The sequence below is a fragment of the Lycium ferocissimum genome, chromosome 3 (genome assembly GCF_029784015.1).
Source record: "Lycium ferocissimum isolate CSIRO_LF1 chromosome 3, AGI_CSIRO_Lferr_CH_V1, whole genome shotgun sequence".
Taxonomy (NCBI): Eukaryota; Viridiplantae; Streptophyta; class Magnoliopsida; order Solanales; family Solanaceae; genus Lycium; species Lycium ferocissimum.
In genome coordinates this window covers 30,836,900-30,860,576 of record NC_081344.1, presented here as the reverse complement: position 1 = coordinate 30,860,576, position 23,677 = coordinate 30,836,900, and the positions used below count along the sequence as shown (strand labels likewise).

At 36.5% G+C, this 23,677-nt stretch overlaps 2 protein-coding genes across 2 annotated transcripts; one reads left to right on the top strand and one right to left on the bottom strand.

Annotated features, from left to right (window-relative positions):
• Positions 1-1,434: 1,434 nt before the first annotated feature.
• LOC132050171 (BTB/POZ domain-containing protein At4g08455) lies at positions 1,435-5,751 on the top strand. The gene is made up of 2 exons (XM_059441268.1): positions 1,435-1,900; positions 5,123-5,751. Exons 1-2 carry the CDS (start codon positions 1,523-1,525, stop codon positions 5,588-5,590), a joined length of 846 nt encoding a protein of 281 aa, XP_059297251.1. The 5' UTR covers positions 1,435-1,522; the 3' UTR covers positions 5,591-5,751.
• Positions 5,752-7,162: 1,411 nt separating this feature from the next.
• On the bottom strand, positions 7,163-19,339 carry LOC132050170 (3beta-hydroxysteroid-dehydrogenase/decarboxylase). Its single transcript, XM_059441266.1, has 13 exons — positions 19,075-19,339; positions 18,586-18,827; positions 17,105-17,194; positions 16,816-16,949; positions 16,556-16,726; positions 16,224-16,349; positions 14,514-14,593; positions 11,398-11,596; positions 10,839-10,944; positions 9,457-9,631; positions 9,041-9,197; positions 7,935-8,001; positions 7,163-7,736 (listed from the first exon to the last, which is right to left on the bottom strand). Exons 2-13 carry the CDS (start codon positions 18,818-18,820, stop codon positions 7,591-7,593), a joined length of 1,686 nt encoding a protein of 561 aa, XP_059297249.1. The 5' UTR covers positions 18,821-18,827; positions 19,075-19,339; the 3' UTR covers positions 7,163-7,590.
• Between the last annotated feature and the right edge of the window lie 4,338 nt (positions 19,340-23,677).

The window sequence follows — 23,677 nt, the reverse complement described above, 5'->3', positions numbered from 1 at the left end:
TCGGCAAGAACGTGAAAAGTTAAAAGTGGACAAGTAAAAGAAAGACGGAGGAAATAAATATGTGTCAAAGAATTAAAATTGAAGTGCATACGTGTATACATGAGAAGGGAATAAATATTAAGTACCATGACATATGTCCACGTTGGATAAAAAAGTAGTTGGGTAAAGTGTACAAGTTATATAGCTTTTGATACAAGTAATCATTGCGTGTACAATTTATAAAACTTTTGGTACAAGCAGTCAATGCTGTGTTGGTCCCTCTTCCACACTTATATATAATAGAAACGGAAAAGGTCCATTTATGCCCCTCAACTATTCGAAATTGCACATATTTGCCTGTCGTTTAAAGGTCGGTTCACTCATGCCCCTAACGTTACGTTTTAGTTCACCCATGCCGTTGAGTTAACAGAAACCTAACAAAAATATTGGAGGGCAAATTTGTACAGTTCCGCATAGTATAGGGGCATGTTTGATCCACTGAAATTTCTAAATATTATGGCACAAAAAAATCCCTAAAACGACGTCTAAAATGAAAGGGCTACGAGAGACTTTTTTTAGGGAATTCGCGAAAGGGGCAGACCACATTAAATTTTATGTAAGACCATATAAATCCCTAAAATGAATATTTTCTCTATTATTGCTATCAAAATTTCAAAGACTACGGGAGACTTTTTTCAGGTGTCATAAGTCTAATATAAGTTATCTCTTTTTTCTTGTGATTTTTTTATGGCAGATCTGTAATGAATTTTTTTTATGTTTATGTTTTATGCGGTAATTGTTGCATGCATTATCGTATAGATATTGGGACTGGAAAAAAAAATATCTAGAAAAAACTATCCAGGTCATCAACATATTGAAAAAAGAAGAAGATATTATCATTAGTAAAACAAATCTTTTGAAAAGGTAAAATGGTGCTCTTGTTTGTGAAAACAATCTTTAAAAGATGCTTGTAATTGCATTTGATCTTTTAGTTATATAATTTAGATATAATGTAATGGTGGGTGCATGGATTGTAATGGCAACTATTTTTTATGTTTTGGAATGAAGTGATATTTTGTGCCATAATATTTAGGAATTTCAGTGGATCAAATATGCTCCTATACTATGCAGAACTGTACAAATTTGCCCTCCAATATTTTTGTCAAGTTTCCGTTAACTCAAGGGCATGGGTGAACCAAAACGTAACGTTAGGGCCATGAGTGAACCGACCTTTAAACGACGGGCAAATACGTGCAATTTCGAATAGTTGAGGAGCATATATGGACCTTTTCCGTAATAGAAATTAGGTAGTACTTTCGCTGTTGGGTTTATTTAAAATATAATAATGATATATCTTTATAAGTAAAATTATTTACTACTGCATTTTTTTTTAATTTTACCCTAGCGACACGTTACTCTACGTGCAATAAAGTTTTATGTGACTTAATAATTCAAAGAAAATCAAGAGTAGAAATTGAACTACTAAATTCCATAGTACTCCATTCGAAAGTGGTAAAAAGAGAGAACAAAAGGAAAAAAGAAGATGAGACGTCATCACAGACGGCGATCATCAACGCCGTCAGTAGATTTCGGAGAAGACGAGGATGAAGAAGAAGAAACATCATCGGAAACATCTCGAATGAAGTGCGTGTCATGCAAGGAGGAGTACACCTCACGTGACGCAGGCACGTGCAGGGAGTGTTACGAGGAAGCTAGTGAGACTGAAGAAGAACTCAAACGTGAGATTGATGACCTTAAATCTAAAGTCAATTTCCTACGTTTTTGGGCCCCACCTGACCCACTACACAGATCTAACTCAAATAGTGTACCTTTCTTTTCCGACGTCGTTTTGGTTGCTTCACATGATGATGAATCTGGAACGTCTACACCTCATCCTGTTCCTGCTAATCGCGCTGTTTTGGTTAGTACCCTTTTCAATATTTGTTGTATGCTTTTTTAATGGGTATGCGCCGGAATTGTAGTTATAGCCTAGTTTCTTATTCTTTAATGTGTGTACGTTTTTCCATTTGTTTTGTATCTTGGTATTTTCCTGTCTTACTTTCTTTTGAACCGAGGGTTTATAGGTAGGGCTAAGGTCTGCCTACATCCTACCCTCCCCAGACCCCACTTGTGGGATTACACTGTCTATGTTGCACTCGATTGAACAAATTTTAGTTTCAATAAGTGAATGGGATTCTGGTAGATTGACATCTGTTTAAAGTAGTTTGGCAGGAGATATAAAGGATTCATGTAGTCAACCCGAATTAATTTGGGGTTGAGATGTAGATGTAGAGGGTGTTCAGTATGAAGGAAAATGTTTTCCATGAAAATAAGTGGGGTTTTTACTTATTATCTTGTGTTCGAATGACGTAAGCAAAAAATATATTCTAAAGGCATTTGTATGGTATAATCTAGCGAAATACTATGGGAGGTGGGGGATATGGGTGTGGGGTGGTGAGGATGGGGGCTGCAGGGGTGGGGGTGAAGATGAGGTATTTTGGAGGACACATACAATGTGGAATGTCACTTGTGGAACTTGCTTTCCCCTTTCCATCAGGGAAGTCATTTTCCGCATTTGTAAGAAACTTGTTTTCCTAGAAAAAATGTTTTCCGAGAATTTTAACCAACCGAACTTGGGAAAATTCTCCATAACGAACACACCCGTGGTTGATTGATACTTTGAGATTAATTCATTAGGAAATATCAGACACAATGATCAGTTCCAAGTACGCGTAAAGGAGTTAGGGTTAGTAGGTTGATAATCAATGAAAAACTAGTCTAACTATGGATCCGCGGAATTTGTAGAGTTGGCCAGATTGATTTTTGAAGTCAGGAGTAGTTGATTGCTATGTTGAGATGAACAAGCGAGGTAATTGTAGTGTAAGTTCTCTTTTCATTAGGAAATGATTAGATGGAATCATCAGTGTCAAGCACTAAAGGGAAAATTGAATCACACACTATATTTTACAAGTATAATATTACTCTCTTTTTTTAATTAGCAAAGGTAAATATTTTCCATATTATGGCCCCTTGTGAACAAAATAAGGAAAAATGCCGTGGAAGTTGTCGGGGTATGGCATTGCGTCGATCAAGTGCTCTTGAAATGAAACAAAGTGCTGGTAGTTTAAGTTTGACCTGGAGCACAACTTGACTCTAAGTATTGGAGTATATAGTGGGTTTGGTCGCCACTCTTTATGACTATTATTAGTGGATGGGAGGCTAAAGTTATCTGTAGTTGTTTTCTGTTAGGCGTTCACTTTTGAAGTTGCTCAAAATCTGCAAGTTGAGCGAGTAAGTCTCTGAAGAAATTGATGTTATGACTTTGTAAATTTACTGCTTAAAGGCCAGAACATATGTAAAGCTGCAGTTGATGGACTTAAGTTTCTACACTCTCCATCAGAGTTGGCAAAGTGAAAGCATAAAAAACCACTAAGATCTACCAGGGCATTATGCGCAAGGCGCAACTAAAACCATGGGCCTTAGCGAGTAAACGTGCTGGTGCGATAAAAGATAACTATAAAGGCAAACAATAGTTATTCGGACAACTGTATTGACAAAGCTACAATCAATCAAACTATTTGGGTTCAATCAAGTTTAGAAACCCATTTTAAATCTCTGATTTAGATAGAAAGATGGAGTTTTAATCTTTTCGTTACTAGTTTTCTTACACTAACGTTCTGATCTCTTATTCCTTTTCGCTAAAAAGTTATTTCATGTTTATTCAAAAAAAAAAAATATATATTCATGATATTTTGTTAACAATTAGTATCACTTCCTCAACTATGTTTATTTTCTAGTGATATCCTCTTACCGTCATAGTTCGAGAAAGACAAGGTGCATGCCTTAGTGTCTTGGTATCTGCACAAAAGTAAGCAAACCTGAGCATCACCGAGCTTCAAGGTTTAGGTGCACTTCAAGAGAGCCTTTAACAACACTACTCTTCGGCTATACAGCATGTCGATTTTCAAACTCACTCCATGTTAGATGTCTTTCTGAAATATTTTAGTAGCTGATCTACAATATAAATCATGCCATAAAATGCCATTCTAGACTCCGTTTGGTAACTTTTGACACTTGAACATAATATTCTTGTAGCTTTACTAGCATGATTTGCTTTAGCATAATGAAAACTATTATGTTAAACTGATTCATAAGAAAGGGGTAAAGCAAATTGCTTGTGGCTTGAACTTCTATAAATAGAACACACGATGTTTTACACTGTTTGGTGCACTATTATCATGATAGTCAAACGCTATGCCACATTGGACAATTTTGCAAATCATCAAAAGCTTATTCACGTGTAAGGGACACATTTTGCACGGTCATGTTGGTATTCTTCTGGCCTTGGAGTCTTTTTTTTTTTTTTTTGAAACTGGCAACTCTTGGCCTTGGAATCTTTATCTCCACTCAATCATCATGATGGAGCTTTAAAAGTTTGTGAACAGACAACAGTAGCATAGGTAAGCTTGCATTTGTAATCAATATTTCATGATCATTTTGTTATGTTCTGCCCTATGTTGCTTGGACTCTTCAAAAATGCCAGCAGATACGTGTCGGCTCCTCCAAAGGTAGTGCATTTTTGGAGGATCCGTCTTCAGATGCTTCAACGACAGGGCTGCATCATGCAAGTTTTGGAGGATACTTCTCTCGGAAGTGAGTGTTAGGATATCTAATACACAGAAATAACCGTGAGATAATTTCAAGTATTTGAATACAGTTCAAATACTTGTATAGACCTAAATAGTTGCTGGACATACGAGTCCTCTAGATTCTTTAATCCTTTTAGGAGTCAAATCTCTATTCTTACTCTCTGTATATAATTAGCCGTTTATTCAAAATTGTATAATCAAGGAAAGTAATACAAAGCTTAACTCAAGCTCTTTCAGTGGGGACACATGTGAAAACTAAGTTTTTCTTAATTGTTGTGTCTTTATTTTTTCTGCTTAGATATGATCTGAACGTTTGAAAAACATACAGAATTTAGTCTCCTCTTTCTTTAAATCTGTCATATGCGATTCCTTTAGTGTTTTAATTGTTATTATTCACTAAAATGGTTTTGTGACAATTTATCTAAAATAGTTTTTTTTTATATAGTTTTTGCGCATCTTTTTTTTTTCCTTCAAAATTTTGATATTCCATGCAGGCCAGTCGTTCCCCCGTGTTCAGAGCGATGCTCGAAAATGAGATGGCAGAAAGCCTCAGTGGCACGATTAAAATCAGTGATGTGTCATATGATGCACTTCGTGCCTTTGTAACCTATTTATACACTGCTGATGCGTGCCTAGATGAGCTTATGGCTTGTGACCTACTCGTTTTGGCAGAAAAATACCAAGTGAAGCATCTGAAGACGTACTGTGAGAAGTTCCTGATTTCCAAATTAAACTGGGAGAATTCACTTCCTAACTATGCGTTTGCTCACCAGCACAATGCAAAGAACTTGCTTGATGCAGCCCTGTCATTGATCATGGAAAACATGGACAAGCTGAGCAAGCGAGAAGAATACAAAGAACTCGTGGACAAGGATCCCAGGCTAGTTGTAGAAATCTATGAAGTTTACCTTTCCAAACAGGATAACACGGCTGTGCATAAAGATCTAGTCACTAAAGTATAGCCCATGGTCATATTAACTTCAGTACTAGGAGGATTCTCTTATATAGTGGTTAAGATTACAGCCCCCTGAATGATGAATGTAACTGAAACTGTTTGATTTGGATGTATTTTACTTTTAGTTGCAGATGTTTATCTTACAAGGTTACCAGGCTGAGTGGTTTACTGGAGGGTTTACTCGGTTAGATTTCTGCGTCAGTTCAAAGTAGTAAGAATTATAGACATGTTCCAGAATTACTAAAATCGCTGAGTTTCTAAAGCTGATATTCTGTAGAACATTAAGTTTGTTTAATGCTTATTCATGTTAGTCAGAACTCGCATGTATGAGACAATGCCTAAAATCTCGAAGCAGGGCTACTGCACAGCGGACGAAGTATGTGCCTTTAGTTTCATGAAGCTTTTGAAGTACAAGAACATAGTGAAATCCACATGAGCTGTTTTCCTTCTCTTAAATGACTTGGAATTGATGAAGCAAACTCTAGCAACTCTTCATCACATTCAAGTGCAGATGTCTGTTGAACATCTAAAATTACACGTGCGTCAACACCACCACTTGGCTTGTCATCAACTAAGAAGAATGAATTATGTAGTGGACAAGGTGCAAAACTCACCCTCATAGGTCTTCCCATCCCAGTCTCTATGCTAAAAACAGTAAATCTGATAAAATTGATAGACAAACAAGTATCAAATTCCTTATCTGAATATGGGTTTTCCCCTTTTTCAATACATTCAAGAATTGTCAATACTAACTCATTCTGTCTAGCATGGTCTTTCTTGAATAGCAGTTCAACTTCATTTCTGAACACTCACTAATTTTGGTAATTGCATTTCACCCTTACTACTTGCTGTTATGGAAAATATAGAGATAATATTTCCAACAGTGCTACGTTTCAAGAGCCTGGTTGAGAAAATAGTGAAGAATCCACAAAATGGACCAACTTGCATGACCTGAAGGAAGTACTAGTAGATTTTGTCCTTGCAGCACACTTGAAAATAAGTCGGATTCCACACTTTTGAATCCAATTCCACACTTCTCTCCCCACACGTTCTTCTAATTTGGATTTAACCAACGGAAAAGAGTCAAAAGTGCCATTGAAAATGGCTCAAAATTGCCCTCCGCACACCTATTGGTCATAATTGTCCTTAACATTTGATTTTAGTCTAAAATTGCCCTTCCTTTTAACAGAAAGATGATGTAGAATATATTAGCTTTTTCATTAAATACGTGACAATAGTTTATTGGTCCACATGTAATTAGACCCAACCCATTCACAACCGAACCATTAACCCAAACCCGGTCTATAAAAAATCCAACACTTTATCCTCTTCATGATTCACCATTGTGCCATTTGAGAGTTCTTCGGGCCATAAAACTTCATACTTTTGGTATTCTCTTTAGTCATTCTAAGCTCGCTTGCAGGCAGTAGGTTCTAATTTCAATTTCCAACTATTCTCTTTCCACCCAAAATTCACGCATATGACCTACGGGTTCAACTTTATACAAATTGAGATTCCTACTTGTGGGCCATGTATTATGCCTTTTTAACTTCGAAGTCAAACTAGAGGAAATCTGCCCTAACACAAAAACTAACACATTCTTGATTCTTCAATTCACGAGCAAGCAAAATTATAGATTATCACATAACTATAATCTGTATCTACCTCCACCTCTGCCCAACAAATATAGGGCTAAAACGAAACCCTTCACACCAACGCAGCGAGAGCCAAGCATACTCTAGCAATATTGGCAAAGCTGGAGAAAAGAGAAATGAGAACAGGTCAAAAGATGACGCCTTGACACACCGCAACCTGATATCAGCAGACACAAAAATTGGCTTTCCTTTAAAAAAAAAAAAAAAAAAAAAAAAAACTGCCTTTTGGCAAGGTTCCCAATCATGAATATGTTACACACAAAGGATAAGTGTGAAGTCCTTGAACTTCAAGAACCTGCTTTAGAAAGCTTCTCAAGATAAGGAAGAAGCTCGATCAGGTCATTGCTGCCCATTATCGGTCTTTTGCAGAGCTGAAAAGTTTCCCAGAAATATCGGTCTTCAACTTCCATGTAAATGAGGCAATCTCATGAATTAGACAATCTATTTCTTCCTCTTTTTTCTCATATATGAAAAACAAAGTAAAGGCACCTGGGATTCCTGCAGTTGAATATAAGATGGTCAGAGCACCCAATATGGGATTAAACTAGCATAGCTCGAGCTTCTATTTGCATCATTTAGAAGAAAGTAAAACATATTCTGGATGCAAATGAGTTTTTACCATGTAAGCTCAAGGTGCGCTATTTCAGTGTCAATAGGTACATATACGGATAGAGGGAGGAAAGAGAGACCACTTACCAATGACAAACAAACTCTGCAGAGAAATGGTTCCAAGGATACTTAGAATCAATAGAGAGAGAGCCACCTGTTTCATCAATTGGAAGATGTTAATGGCATACAAGGATGTATTATTGTCCTCACTAGAACTCTTAAGTCTTTTTATAAAGCCAATACAGCACTGACTTGGTGCTAATAAAAAAAGGCCAAATACATAGCCATCGCCTTGAACTTGTCAGAATTTTCCATTTTGGCACCTCAACTAAGACTAGTACCTATTGAACACTCTTAACTCCAACAAAAGTGTGCCTATTAAGCACCTCGTACAATATATGCAATTAAGTCCAGTACCGTGAACTACCCGCACAGTGACATGGTGAAATTGACCAATCAAAAAAAGCCACCTGGCTTTTGAATCTAAAAAAGATTTTAAGAAAAACAACACAAAGAGAAGACAAAAGAAAAAATAGAAAAGAAGAGTAAAGATCAATCGTCCATTGCTGCCGTCGATCGTCCATAGCCAACTGTAATTTTAACCCCCCGTCCACTATTTAGGATGCCTCTTCGCCCCCCTCCCACGGCATCCCCTTTCCAGATGCCCTCCTCTCCTCGGAGGATTTGAATTTTAGATTTCGCATTAATTTTCATTACCGGTGAACATGTCGGCATTAATTATATTAATATTATTGCCAATGGACAGATTTATTCTTCAATTTTGTTTGTTAGATCTAAAAACTTTTGCTGCCTGTGTAATTGATTAATGGATTGTTAAGAAGCTGCGGTGGCGGTGTGGTGGCGGGACAGAGGAGGATGAAAGGTAAGGTTGGAGTTGGTGGTGGGGAGAGAGGAGGAAAGAAAAGAGAATATGTGATTCAGAGGAAAAAAATTCAATCTGGGACTAATTCACGCGCTTGTAAATTAGTGAAGAATAATGTTTTCGCCACGTCAGCATATGCGTTCAATAAGCACACTTTTGTTGGAGTTAGAGTGTTCAATAGGTACTAGTCTTAGTTGAGGTGCCAAAATGGAAAATTCAGACAAGTTTAAGGGGTCCGCATATGACTTCATACATTAAAAAAATTATAAAAAAAATAAAAAATAAAGAGTCTGCATGTGTTAGCAATTACCTTAAGAAAGAACATGCAATCAGCCCCTTTACAAAGAGATTTTAAACCCTTCACTGCAGAATTCCAGCCTGAGGCCACTGACAGAGCAACTTGGCGCGATGTCTCTTCCGATACATGGAAGCATGACATGGGAACTTTGTCAATTTTATAACCCATTCTGTACCAGAAAAAACAAAAAGCACATATCATCACTCCCGAAACTGACTCAATGTCAGTTCCCAGCCTACTCCACTTAAATACATATGCAATAGACTGCACCTTTATCAGCATGTATATATCTTTTGGGTAAAGTTTAAGAAATTTTTTGTATATATCAGAATGACCATTAATGTAATGCTGAATAATTTCTAAGAGCCAGATGTCTGCTGCACAGAAAAAAATATGGACAAACAGAGGGAGAGAGTACAGATGAATACATTCTCTGAGGCAGTCTTCCGTGGATGAACAAGAAAATCGCTGCCACCAACAGAATCCTTGATATAGAAGTTACTATGGTGAAGCCAGAAGCTATGAAATTGAAATAAATTGCAGCCAGAACTAATGCTGCTGTTAGTGTCTGTTTCTTATCCCTCCAAAGAAGTGTGTCAGCAACTGCAAAATACAGTCACACAGGTTGAGTTAGAATCTTTGTTTTTTCTCTTAAAATTGAATACAAGTCTTCGCCATTGATTGTTTCTCACATTAAACAAAAAATCTTCTACAAACATGCAGTATAACTAAGAGGGTGTTTGGATTGACTTTTTAAAAGTAGCTTATAAGCTAAAAGTTAGAAGTCATAAGTTGGTAATCCGTAATACCCAACTTTTGGCTTTTGGCTTATTTTTGTATTTTTCTTGCGTAAAAGTTAGTGCTTTTAAGCACATTTTATCTTTGCCAAACACTACAAAAATTAGAAAGGAGCTTAAACGCCAATCCAAACACCCTCTAAGAAATGTCAAAATGTTTAAACTGTGCTCAATATACAGATAAATAAGTGAAGTAGTCAAATCTATGTCTCCAGATAATACTGGAACACCAGCCCAAACAAGGGGAAAGCCAGTTTGAGATTGCACAGTAAAACTTCCCACATGTAAAGATTGTACTTTATTCATTGCAGAGAACCAAGCAATTGCATTCCGACGCTTAGTTTGTAAGCCTTCAGTTTCAGATTGATAACTAATTCATATTCAACTCCCAACTAATCATTCACCACAAAAACAGAAATCCACTTGATGCTAAAGGAGGAGACACCACTTCATGGGCTTAAACTTCTATAAAATTGTGTGCATTGATATGGTCAGCATCAAAGCTAAAAAGCTTATTTAAAATCATTCCACTAGTGGTCAAAGATAGTGATGGGGATAATACAAACATTTCTCTATTCACCATCCACCAACTACTGGTTCTGGATGTCTTTCCATTCACTCTTCAAACACGGTAAATATGGGTGATGATGTAATAAGGCAAGACGCAAATACAAGCTTTTGCTCCTCATGCATTTTATTTGAAATATAACAAAATAAGGGACCAGTTCGAGGTTATGTGTTTCCTCTGGCAATTGAATTACTCTGACAAATCTAATCAGTGCATTTACTACAGACAAGTCACATTCAACTTCTTGACCAGAATGAGATGTTCTACAAGAAACAAATTATGAAAGTAATAAGTTTCACAAGGCCCATCCTTAGCAGGATCCCATAGAGAGAAGCAATACGTCGACTATAGAATTAAAATAATCTATCAGACAAATTAAATAATTGTTAAATTTCAGGTGGGGAGACAAGAGGCTCAAGTTATGAGAAAGAAGTCAAATGTATACCTCTCCCACTTCCGAGAAATAGAGAAGCTTTAGAAGGGCCTTTCTTTTCTGGCCGCTGTTCAGCTCTCAGATGCGGATATGATTCAATGGTCCTCCTTAGGCCCTCCTAAAGAAATTAGAATCACATCATCACTGGGTACATAATGAGAACAAAAGCCCAAGAAACTGTGGGAAACTGAATAATCCTTTAAAGTGATGTTATCAAACAAGGCCCCACAACTAAATTCTTACACTTAAAATCCAGGTATAAATACAATCTAATTCCAAAATTCCTTTCATAATGGAAGTTCAGACTGATGCATCTGTGAAGCAATAAATATCTATAGAAAGTTCAAACTCAGAGCACCAAAAGTCCAAGAATATGTTTTAGCCGAACACAATGACCACATTTGAAATGAAAGGATCCATTAAGAGGTTAACAAGGACTCTTCCATGCAGAAGATTATGAGTAGAATAACTCAAACACTTAGAGAATATGAGACAGATACAGCATGGAATTTATGATTTATATGTGGAATTACCAGACCCAATAGATCAATTTCAAGGAAAGTACAGGAACCTGAAGTGGGACAATTGGTGTGTAGCCAAGGCGATCATTTGCTTTCGAACAATTAAATGTTCTGCTACGAGATAGGAGTCTGATTCTTGACGGAGTCAACTGTGGGACCTTCATTCCGTATGCCGCCAACAGCTTATAAGTCAACTCCACCAGATGTGCAATTGGCATCATAACAGAGGCAGGAATTTTAATTCTTGGCCTGCATACTATAAACAATCAGAAATAAAGATAATAGACATCGCAAGAAATGAAGCAAACGGAAAGCAGAAAAGACAAATAGTATCTACTAGAGTCAGAGTGTGAAGCAAACAGAAACTGGTTAGAAATAACAGAGAAGCCATAGTGCCTGCTCATGAATACACGAGATAAAATAAGGTCTGTTATTCAATTGCATCTGCAAATGCCAATGGGCATAATACACAGCTTCAGTTGGCTAGGAATTACAGTGAGTTGGTTTTACACGTAACAAATCACCAACAAAAACACACATACATTCTCCCTCTCTCATATACAAACATGCTGACAAATGTTGAGTAATCCGACAAAATAGGACATGAGGTAGAGTGCCTCAAAATGAAAAAGAAACAAAAGAAAGAAAGCAAATCTGAACCTGTCAAACCCATTTAACTTAATATGTTACATATATTTTCATAATTTTCATAACCAACTCTGAGTTTAAGTCACAAATCACACAGTGCCACTTGGTCCTAACAATAAAGATGATAATGATAACCAATCTCAAAGCAACAACCGGCTCAACCATCATAACAGCATAAGTGAAAGAAAAAAACTAGAATTGTACATTAAGCAATCAACTTAAACACACTATTCTCAAGTCACACTAAAGGGTATGTCTTCGTCAAACGCCACCGCCAGCCATGCAGAAAAAGGAGAAAAGACCGAAGAAGCAAAAGAAGAAAATACTAGGGGGGTCGTTTGGTTAAGATACAAGTTATGCAAGGATTAGCAATGCATGTATTAGCAATGCAAGGATTAGTAAAGCAGGGATTGTGATGTAGGGATTATTTGTTGTTGGATGTTTAGTTTGATATAATAAACATTTAATAAACAGTGTATAATTTAAATTTTTTATTTACTTTTTAGAAAAACAAAAGTGTGTTCACTACTATGAAGATTAGTTTTGTCAGTTTAATGTTCTAATTCATTTGTTGTTTAGTACACGTATTCTTATTCAACATTCTATCCGTTTAAAATACTCGATAAATTTCCTCATTAACTTAAGTGGGTATTACGTATGAAGAAACGGAAAAAGCTAACCAAACACTACATATGCTATGCTGGATTTTATACCAAGATTAACTCTACTAGAAGCACCAACCAAACAATGTACGATATTGTGTTGATTTTTATACATAGATTAACTGTCTTAAAACACTAACCAGAGACATCAATCCCTCCCAAATTGGCTAAAGATAATTTACAACATCCACCATAGTGAGCAACCCTTTGCACTAAGATACATGCTTATGGTGCACATGTATAATCCTTACAACCAAAATCAGATTTTACCATATATGTGGATAGTTTTGCTTGTTGATCGTTTGTGTGGATATCTACTTGTGGAACGTAAATGGAAAAAGTGATTCATTACTTAACCTTAATATAGTCTGTGAAGCCCATGCTTCTCTAGATCATCTCATTCACATAGTTTACAACCAAAGCAATTAACAATCGCTTAGATGTGGCAATCTCAACCCAAATTTTTTAAGCCACCCAAAATCACCCATATTTGAAGAATTAACCTAAATAGCCGCTCACCCACCCGCTTAAACCAAAAACAGTCAGTGGATGTAAAATAAATGTATAATCCATGTATAATATGTGTAGATCATCCATGCAAAATCAGTGTATAATCTATGTATGGAAAAGTAAGCATCGAATCCGACCGGCTATTTGTGTAAAGACACCCCAATAGTTTAACAATTTGGATCATTAGTATTAAAAATAGGGTTTAACATGGGTTACGCCCATAATTATTAATTAGCTCCCCAAAAGAGTATAAAATGAGTTCAAAGCTGCACCCAAGGCATGGCCTAGTTGTCAATGAAGTGGGTTGAGAACCATGAGGTCTCACGTTCAAATTCCAGCGGAGACAAAAAACACTAGGTGATTTCTTCTCATACATCCAAGCCTGGGTGGATAGAGTTATCCAGTACCTGTGCAGTGGAAGGTAGTAGGTACGCCGTGGAATTAGTCAAGGTGGGCGCAAGCTAGCCCGGACACAACGGTTATCAGCAATAAAACCAAACATATCAAACCATATACTAAAACTGACATTCTATTTTATTCTGATGTACAAAACTAAGATGCCTCATACTTGGTGGTCATCATTAAAACTAAATATACCACCTGCACAAGGTAGGGGTAAGGTCTGCGCACACACTACCCTCCCTAGACCCCACTTGTGAAATTACACTGGGTATGTTGTTGCTGCTGTTGTTGTTGATTTATGGAACCCTCTACTATGGCCCAGTAAGACAGAAAACTTTAAGCATAACAGAAGTTGTGCTCTATAAGTTGATTTCCTGGAGCAATAATCAAAATTAGGCCCCAAAAGGTTCCAGCAAGTGGTTTCTGTAATTACTTAATTTTGTGGGAGCGACAGTGCATAAACAGCAAGAACTTAAAAGCTTTTCAGGAATAATCTTTCTCTCGATTTCTTCTACGTGACAGAGGATGCCTTCTCCACTGTTTATGTGCTTGGACTTTTATAGTAAAACTGATCCCCAAATCACAAAAAATATAAAGCAGGTCAAATCTATGTTTCTCGGACTCGTTTACAGGTAAGTATTTTACGTTCCATGGAAGTATCAGATACAGGTGTGCAACTTATTTAATTTTCAGTATATTTTGAAGACGCTATACAAAGTACCCACACTCTTATCAGACCCGTTGGACACTGGTATGTCAAGACATATGAAGGATCCACGCAACATAGGGTAAAATTCCAGACATCTGCAAAGTAGGAATTATACTAGAACAAGTTTTAGAGTGCTTTTCATAATAAGACCACAAAGTGATCTAGCGAAAACAGATAGAGACAAGAATTTTGTAGGGAAATTTTCTGACAAAACCAGAGCCATAAATAAGAATACCTCTCATAGCCAAGACCTTCAAGAATAAGTGAGACAAACTCCCAAAACTTTATGGGCTCCATGTTCGTGACAAAATACACCTGCCAACATCATTTTTTTTTCTTATCAAGTCTTTATTATTCAACAGAGTTAACATCCAAAAAATAGCAAAAAACTACTAGTATGTTCCTCTCAGAGGAAAATTGATAACATAAGAAAACGATGATTACTCATAAGTCTACATGGGCAATATGACCATTTTCATTTCTAACCTTACCTCGCATAGAGGTGTTAACTATAATACTAGGAAGTTCCCAAACTTGCTAAAGAAAAAGAAGATGACAAAGGTACTCTTATTTGATCCTTTACTGTATAATTGTAACAGCGAGGAGGGAAAAGGCTACAATTATGATTTAAACCAAGTATAGAAGCTCCCTAAACAGCTAAGGAAAATAACTACAAGCAAGGAGTCTCTTATTTGATCGCTGAAACTATAATCTAGATAATGATGAATGGATAAGTGTTGTCAACTACAACGACTGGCATAATCTGCATTACCCAATGAAGTTTTATAATAGTTCCACATAACCAGCAACTTGTTAAGTTTGTACTCTTTTAAATGCATTGTCAGGGAAGCAAAGAACAATATTAAGATAAGTGAGATGATGAGGAAACCTCTCCCTACCAAAGAAGTATAACTAATATACTGCCACACAATAGCCAATAACCCTTAAATAGTTAAACCACCTAGGCATTTAGTCCTTCATGGAAAATGCAAATTAATAAGATAGATATTAAGCGAAAAAGGAACCCAGAAACCACATGGACCTAAAGGAAAGTAATGAGCTTCACCAAACCTATGAAGTTGAATGATGCAACATACATATTTACTAAACCTTGATTTAAGATATTTCGATTAAAACTTAAGATTGATAGCTCAACTTTTGTTGCTGCAAGACTTGATATTCGTCTTAATATTCTTGTGGCATTGATCTCATATAGCAACTATGAGGCTGAGTACAAAAATGAATGGGACACCAATGGCAACTCAAAGATTCTTTTATTCTGTTAGTGCAAGTGTGCAACCCAAGAATTTCTATTGCATTGCATGATCCTGGATACTTCGCCACAACTTCACAAGTCAAAACACATAACTACTATGGACCTGTGTTGTCAAAGACTCGCTTAAGCCCTGAAGTGAGGCGCAAAGCATGTTGAGCGCCTCGCTTTATGGGCGCTTCAGTGTCGTCATAAAGGCTCTAAGGCATACTTTTCCTTGCAAACAAGTGTAATCCTTAAGATGCAACACTAACAATTGATATTTCACTTCATCATAATTTTCTTTCAGTTTCTTTGTCCATATATTTGTTACTCATACTTATGATTATTAATCTTGGATTACACATCCAAATTTGTATTTTTTTTCCTCCATTTGCTACTATTTTCATTAAAGCACACGCTTTATTTGTGCTTTGCGCTTAAAGTCCCAAGAACTTTACAGCTGTTTTGCGCATTTCGCTTTTGATAGCACTGCTATGGACTCCAAAAATGTGGCAGCATTCGTGTTGGATCCTCCAAAAATGTACCACTTTTGCAGGATCTGAATGCAGCCATCAACATTTTTTAAGAGTCCGAGCGACATAGGATACATTAGATTGAAAGCATATGGCGAAGCATGGCCATACAGCTGTTTATCCAGAACATAGAAAACAATAAAATTAGAAATGTTACCTGGCCAGATGCTTTTTCTGCAACTGCACCGCCTGATGCAAGAGCTCGTTCGGCACATACATGAGCATGTGCGACATTTTCTACATAAGTGAAATCATACATGTTGTTGCCGTCACCAATAATGAACTGTACAATTAAGGATCAAACAAGTCGTCAAAATCATTCAAATAGTTGGAGAGAAAATAAAAGACATCTAAAATCCATCAGTCTTTCGATATTACAAATAATTTGGACAAGCAAAAAAAAATCAATAGTGAACCAGTAGTAAGTTCCTCAAGACACATTTTCTAATCAAACTACTGAAAAATAAATATGAACTATTATATAATCACCTTAGATTTTCCAGCCCTTGCAGCTGCGACTAGTGATGGAACCAACAACCTGTCGCCAGGGCCAAAAATACTGCTAGGTCTAATGCAGCAGGTCAGGAGCCCTTTAGTATCATTTGACTTGATAACTAGTGCCTCTCCTTCAGCTTTAGTTGCAGAATAGGAATCATTATGCTGAAAACATTATCAGTAATGAGGTATGTTTATAGACAAATCTAACAAAGATTCATTTGGATAAAGTAAAAAGGAACCAGAGTCTATACCTTAGAAGGATATGGTAGTGATTCATCCCCATTGATAATACCATGAACTCCATCAAACACCACACTGGGGGAGCTGGTATAAATAAGTCTCTTCACTTTTAGCTCAACACAAGCATCAATGATATTCTTGGTTCCTTCATATTTGTTCAACAGAAAAGAGGGAAGTAAAAAATCTCATACAGAAACAGGAAGTCAAACAAGAAAACGCATTAACAAGTCGAATTTCCTTTTTTTTTTTTTTTTTTTTTTTTTGAGAACAATGAAAGCTTTTCCTAGATATGAACAATACCTAGCACATTAACAGAATGATGAAGCTGGTGGTTGTTGATGGATGAATCTGGAGCAGCCATGTGGAAGACAACCTCGGCTCCTTCACACGCTGCAAGTTAACAAGTGAAGAGTTATGACACTACATAACTTCACAAAAGCTATTTTGAATATTTTAACCCAAAGACGATGAGTCTTAACAATTTGTGGCAAAATTTGGAAACGTGCTTGATACGAGACATATTTATTTGTAACAGTCTTAAAGGTGGAAATTCTTCGCATTTTTGCTTCATACTATGGTTAAAAGTACATGGAATGTCATTTTTAGGTGTATAAAGGATCACAAACCATAATTGGAAGCACTACCAACCTCCTTCGGAACTTCTGTACCCTTGATAAACTACATTTTTTCAATTTTCAGCTAGAGAACAAGTTATCGAGATCAACAAATTCAATGGCTCTTCAATAAATTCGCAATGTATTGCTAAGCATAGACAATTTCTTTTAAAAAATATTAACACTACATGGAATCTACAAATGTATTGCTAACTTTATGCTGGTTCTATAAATAAAAGTTGCGCTCCCATCAAAAAGTTGCTAAGATTTACGCATTATATAATTAAAAGTTACACTTTACTTGTCAAAAAAACCAAATGTAATGCTAACATAGATACAGTCAGACCTCTCTATAACAACATCCTTATATAACAGCACCTCGCTATAACAACCAAGTTTTTTTCAGAACCAATTTTTTATGTTATATTTTACCTCTTTATAACAGTGTTTTACCTATAACGGCAACAACCATCTTTATAACAGTACGCTCTTTGTAATATTGCCCCTCTACAACAGCTATCTTTTTTTTGGTAATATAGTAATTAACCATCTTTATAGAAATAGAATCTCTAAGATTACCAATAATATGTCTAGAGATTTTGACCAAATATTTCAATAATTTAATACACTATTTATACAGAGAATATTCCATGAATATATATTTCTATCATTAAAAGATTTTCCTTCTTCATAGAAAGTGTGATTAAGCTTAGTGGTCAATGAGGTAGGTTGAGAAAGAAGTTTTCATGTTCAAATTTCAACAGACTCAAAATCATTAGGTGATTTCTTTTCATCTGTCCAAACATAGGTGGACAAAGTTACCTAGTACTCTGTGCTGGTGAGAGTACCCGTTCAATTAGTCGAGGTTCGCACAAGCTGACCAGGACACCACAGTTATGAAAAAGGCAAAATTGAGAGTAAACTGTTAAGAAATTAGATGCAACCAAGGGTGTAACCTAGTGGTCAATGAGGTGAGTTGAGAACCATGAGTCCTAGGTTCAAGTTTTAACGGACGCAAAAACATTAGCTGATTTCTTTTCATCTGTCTAAACATAGGTGGAAAAAGTTGCCTAGTACTCTGTGCTAGCAGTTACCCATGGAATTCACACAAGCTGACCAGGACACCACAGTTATCAAAAAAGCAAAATTGGAGTAAAATTTAAAGACCTTTGAGCACTTGGGACTTGTCACGAAGATCCATGGATACATACTTGGCACGTCCAGATCGGAGAGCTTTTCCAACCGTGCCTTCCTCTTCATGAAGCTCCAATTTAATATCCGGTCCTAAATCAGCAATTCTGACATGAAACATTTCATATCGGATCAGCATTTCCACCAAATGCCGAGCAGCGAACCCTCTTCCTCCTGTCACCACACACCATCTCTCTGCCACATCACCCATTTTCCTACTACAATAACAAGTAAATTCGATTCAATTAATCAGTTAATGCAACTATAAAAAGATTCATCTAACTATGGTTTGCTCATTTGCTAAGATTGTATAAGAATTGGGGAAGTTTCGATATTTTTAACAACCTGGGGTTTTCATGTTTACGAGAAAAATACGACTTTAGAAATTCAAATGGCATGCCCAAATAAAACTTAAACTTCAAATCATGATTTCAAATGAGGAGGCAATGCAGCCAGATACTGTACCTTGTTTGTATTTGTAGTTCCAACTGTAGGAGTTAGAGACAAAGAGGGAACACTTTGAATGACTTTAATCTCATAATCTGCGTTAAATTTCGGGAGTTTTCTAGGGTTTTCTACCACAAATTTGCGGGAATAAAGATGTGAGATGAATAAAGAGATATTCTAATATGTGAAGAATATCCAATAAATTTGGGAGATTTGCACCAATAGAATGATGTTTAAGACCAATATTTAAATTTTATTTATCCCCAGATACAAGAAAAGACGAGGACATAGATGATGAAAATGAGTTTGTGGCACTTGACACGCGTCCTTCAGTTAAAATTAAGGGCACATTTGTATCAAACTATAATAGCGGTATTTGAATCAAAAGTATAACAATGAGTATATTTATATTACTTTTGATACTACGGGGTATATTTGACCCTTTTCCCTTATTAAATTGCTCACAAGTCTTGTAATTATGGTAAAATTTGTGTATGTTCAATTGTTCGCAAGTTATGATAGCGCCTAGTGGATCATAACTTTTAGTATAATTTCATTCTCATATCTTGTTAAAATCAGTGTTTTAAAAGGCAGTGTAAGGACTCGTCCCGGGGCTCGCCTTGGGACAGGGCAGTGGCAAAACGCACCGGGACTAACATGCGGGGCTTAGTTCCTATGAGGCTTATGCCCTAAGCGCCCGATCGTATGCCCTAAACACGCCTAACGCCCAACGCTGTTTGGCCGCCGCCACCGCTTTGCACAAATTATATTTTTAATTCCTTAATTAAAATCTTTCACCCTCATAATTGTTTAACAAAATAATGATACTTAATAGTTTTTCATCTATAGAAATAGAAGATTGGGTTTAACTCAAGTAACAAGTCGTAGTATTGGATATTTACTATTTGAGAACATCGTGAGGGTGAATATTACTTAATATTTTTTTAAAAAAACATATAGCGGAATTGTACATTTTCACTTGTCATTGGTCTTAAGTCCTATGTATCAGAATTATCATAGTATAATTTTAGTTTTTGTTCATGAAGAAGTAAAGTTTTAATTGTAATATTGATAAATTTTATTGATTATTTGCTTATAGGGAGATAAAATGAAAAGTATGATAGTAATAGTGTTTTAAGAAACTGTGACTTTTTCAGTGTTTGAAAGTTAAGATGTTAGAATTTATTTGCATTTCATAATAGCTTTTGTTTCGTTGTATTGTTTATACTTGTAAAATTATGTTATATATAACTACAAGTTGTAAGTGGCGTATTGTGAATTACTTTGATTAGTTTTTGTGAGGATCAAGCACATCTATATATATATATAATTCATTTATTTACAGTTTTCTTTTATTTTTTATGTAATTTTACCTATTTAAAAATATTTATTTATATTATATTATTTTAAGAAATACTAAAAATTAAATACCCATGGGGCTTACACCTCGTCGAGGCATATGTAAAATGCCCCGCCTTTTAAAATATTGGTTAAAATATGCCCAAGTCTTGCCAAATTGGCAAAACGCGCTTATGTTCAATATTCAATATGACAGCCAATCATAACTTTGATAGAATCTTCGTTCTCTTATCTTATTAAATAGTTCGCTAGTCTAAATTGCATAAGTTATAGGCGTATAATCGGTGTCATAACTTAGGTTACTTTGGTACAATCATCACTCTCTTGTCTTATTAAATTATTTGCATGTCTTGTCGATTGACAGAACTTGCATATATTCAATTGCTCATAACTTATTGTTGCTCTCAAAGGCACACGCAAATATACGTGGTAGTACAAGTAATATAGTTATTTCTAAAGTAGAGTGTCAAACCCACATAGACTTATAATCAACGATTAACAGACTTAACTAATGCCAATTAATTAATCGAATATTTTCTCCAAATGGTGCTTCTTTTGTATTAACTACGGTAAAAGTGTAAACTAATTAATTTATGCTAACAAATTATCATGAACGAGAGTGCAGAACTTAGAATAAACACAAAGAGATGAATATTTCAGGGTCATTTGCACGATAACCCTTCAAAGGCACTGGTCTTTAATTTTTGTCCCTCAAATTGGTGGTCTTTAATTTTTGCCCTTCGCCTAATACCATGAGGTTTGGGGTTCAAACCCCGGCTCAATCAAAAAAAAAAAAAAATCGCAAGACAAAGTTTTGTAGCAAAGTTAGGCCTCAGACAGAGTTTTGAATGCAACTCTATCTTAAGGTGGAGTTTGAAACTCGGCCTTGCTAATCCACCTTTTTTTTTTTTTACTAAGCCGGGGGTATTAGGCGAAGGGAAAAAATTAAAGACCACCAATTTGAGGGACAAAAATTAAAGACCATCAATTTAAGGGACAAAAATTAAAGACCACCAATTTGAGGGCCAAAAATTAAAGACCAGTGCCTTGGAAGGGCAATCCGCACAAAAAAAATGAATATTTCAGGATTGTGGTTGGTTCACCAAACATATTGAGTTTTCAAACTATTTTTCATAAATCCAAATAATCAATAATTACTAATTAAGCAGATTATTAATACTCGTAGTGTTCTACCGAACTACTACTTGCCTATTCAAAATAGATCGCCCCTTATATTCTTATGGAACTAATTTATTAAGAATGCATAATGTCTAAGGTATTCAATTGAGCAAAATAACTAAGTTTATCCCTACCCTAGCAGCAAATCTGTGCCCTGATTTCAGGGAATTAGATAAGCCCTTTTTAATTCTCCTCTAATCTAAATAATTTCCCAAGCATGTATATTAGATAGTCTATAAAATTTAACTGATGTGCTACAATTAAGCAATTAAATGTAGAATTAAAGAAACAATCACAAGTGATAAGTCGAACTAAGATAGAATAATCTTCAAATGTCAATATTTATGGTTATACAACATAACTATAAAAATTAGCTACTCATGATTTGAATGACCAAAACAAGAATTAATGATGAAATAATGGTAAAAAACTTGATAACGAACTATTCCACGCCCTAGCTCTGCACGAAATTATGTCTCAGATCATTTAATTCCGTCGAAAAGTGATATTTATAGAGTATGGGGACGCCTAGGGCTTTTAAAACCAACTTCTATTAACAATCGACCCATCATATTGAAGCAATGGACACCAAATTTCGATTTTAATGTCGAATTTCCATCAGAGATACCATTGTGGGTACTGTTCCCTAAGCTGCCTATGAACTACTGGGGAGATGCTTCGCTCAGTCGGATTGCTAGTCTTGTCGGGACACCCATTTATGCTGATGAATGCACTTGTAAGCAGACTAGGATCTCGTATGCTAGAATCACAATAGAGAGGTCAATGTGACTAAACCACTCCTGAAGCCGTAGTCATAATGGATTGCGATGGGACCAAATACACCAATTTGTTGAATACGGCCGGAAGCAGGGAGTTCTGTGAACAATGCTTGGTTGTAGGTCACAGATGTGTCGAGCAGCCAGCGAAGATGAATGTACAACAGCAAAGACCAAACGTGCAACGAGCTAGAAGGAGGAGGCAAAATAAGGTTGACACTCAAGAATGGCAATACAAAGGGCCTGTTCAGGAGCGGCACATTACAGGGGTTGATCAGGATATTGTTACACTAGCAGACAACCAGCCAGCGCAACGAACACAACAGCCGGAACCAGCTAACCTTGAGACAACTAAAACTCCCCCACGACAACGGGAACCGGCGACAAATCCCCGGCGACCGACAACAAGGCGGCGGCTCGAACTTGTTCTCGAGAGCCGAGCACGGAGCATTTTCCTGCCCTTGATAAGGCACCTACTCCGATCAGGAATTCTTTCTCTGTGTTGACTAGTGGAAACAATGAGACTCATACACGGCCTCCTGATAATGCAAGGCCAATTGAAAATTCAATATGACTTGGCTTTGTTGGAATGTTAGAGGGATGAATAAAAGGTACAAACAAAAAGAGCTGAAATACTATATCACTAGTAAGAAGCTCAATTTTGTGTGCCTAGTAGAAACTCGTGTTAAAATACATAGAGTAGCAAATGTCTTAAATAATGTGGCTCCTAGATGGGGCAGCCTACACAACTATAGTCATGCCGAGAATGGTAGAGTTTGGATGCTTTGGGACCAAAACAGTTACGAGGTGAAGTTGATAGAAGAAGGGGCTCAATACATTCATGCACATGTGAAAGGTAGACTTGATGGGTTTGACGCGTATGTCACTGCGATCTACGGGTACAACAGTTTGGAACAAAGGAAAATGCTATGGCAAAATGTGATTCGCATAGGCCATGGGGTTACAAAACCATGGTTGATGTGGGGCGACTTTAACGCAGTATTATCTCCCCTTGATAGACTTATGGGCAACCCTGTTACTTCTGCCGAAATACAGGACTTCTAGGACTGTGTCCAGGATCTACATATGAATGAATTAACATGGAAGGGTGAGTTTTATACTTGGTCAAACAAGCAAACTGGTGCGGACAGAGTCTGGAGCAGGATTGACCGAGCTTTTGGAAATGCGAATTGGTTGATGCAATGGGGACATGTCCAGACGGAATATGACATGCCACATATTTCGGATCATTCCCCAATGCTTCTACAGCTATACACAGCCCCTCAAAGTGGCAAAACTCCCTTTAG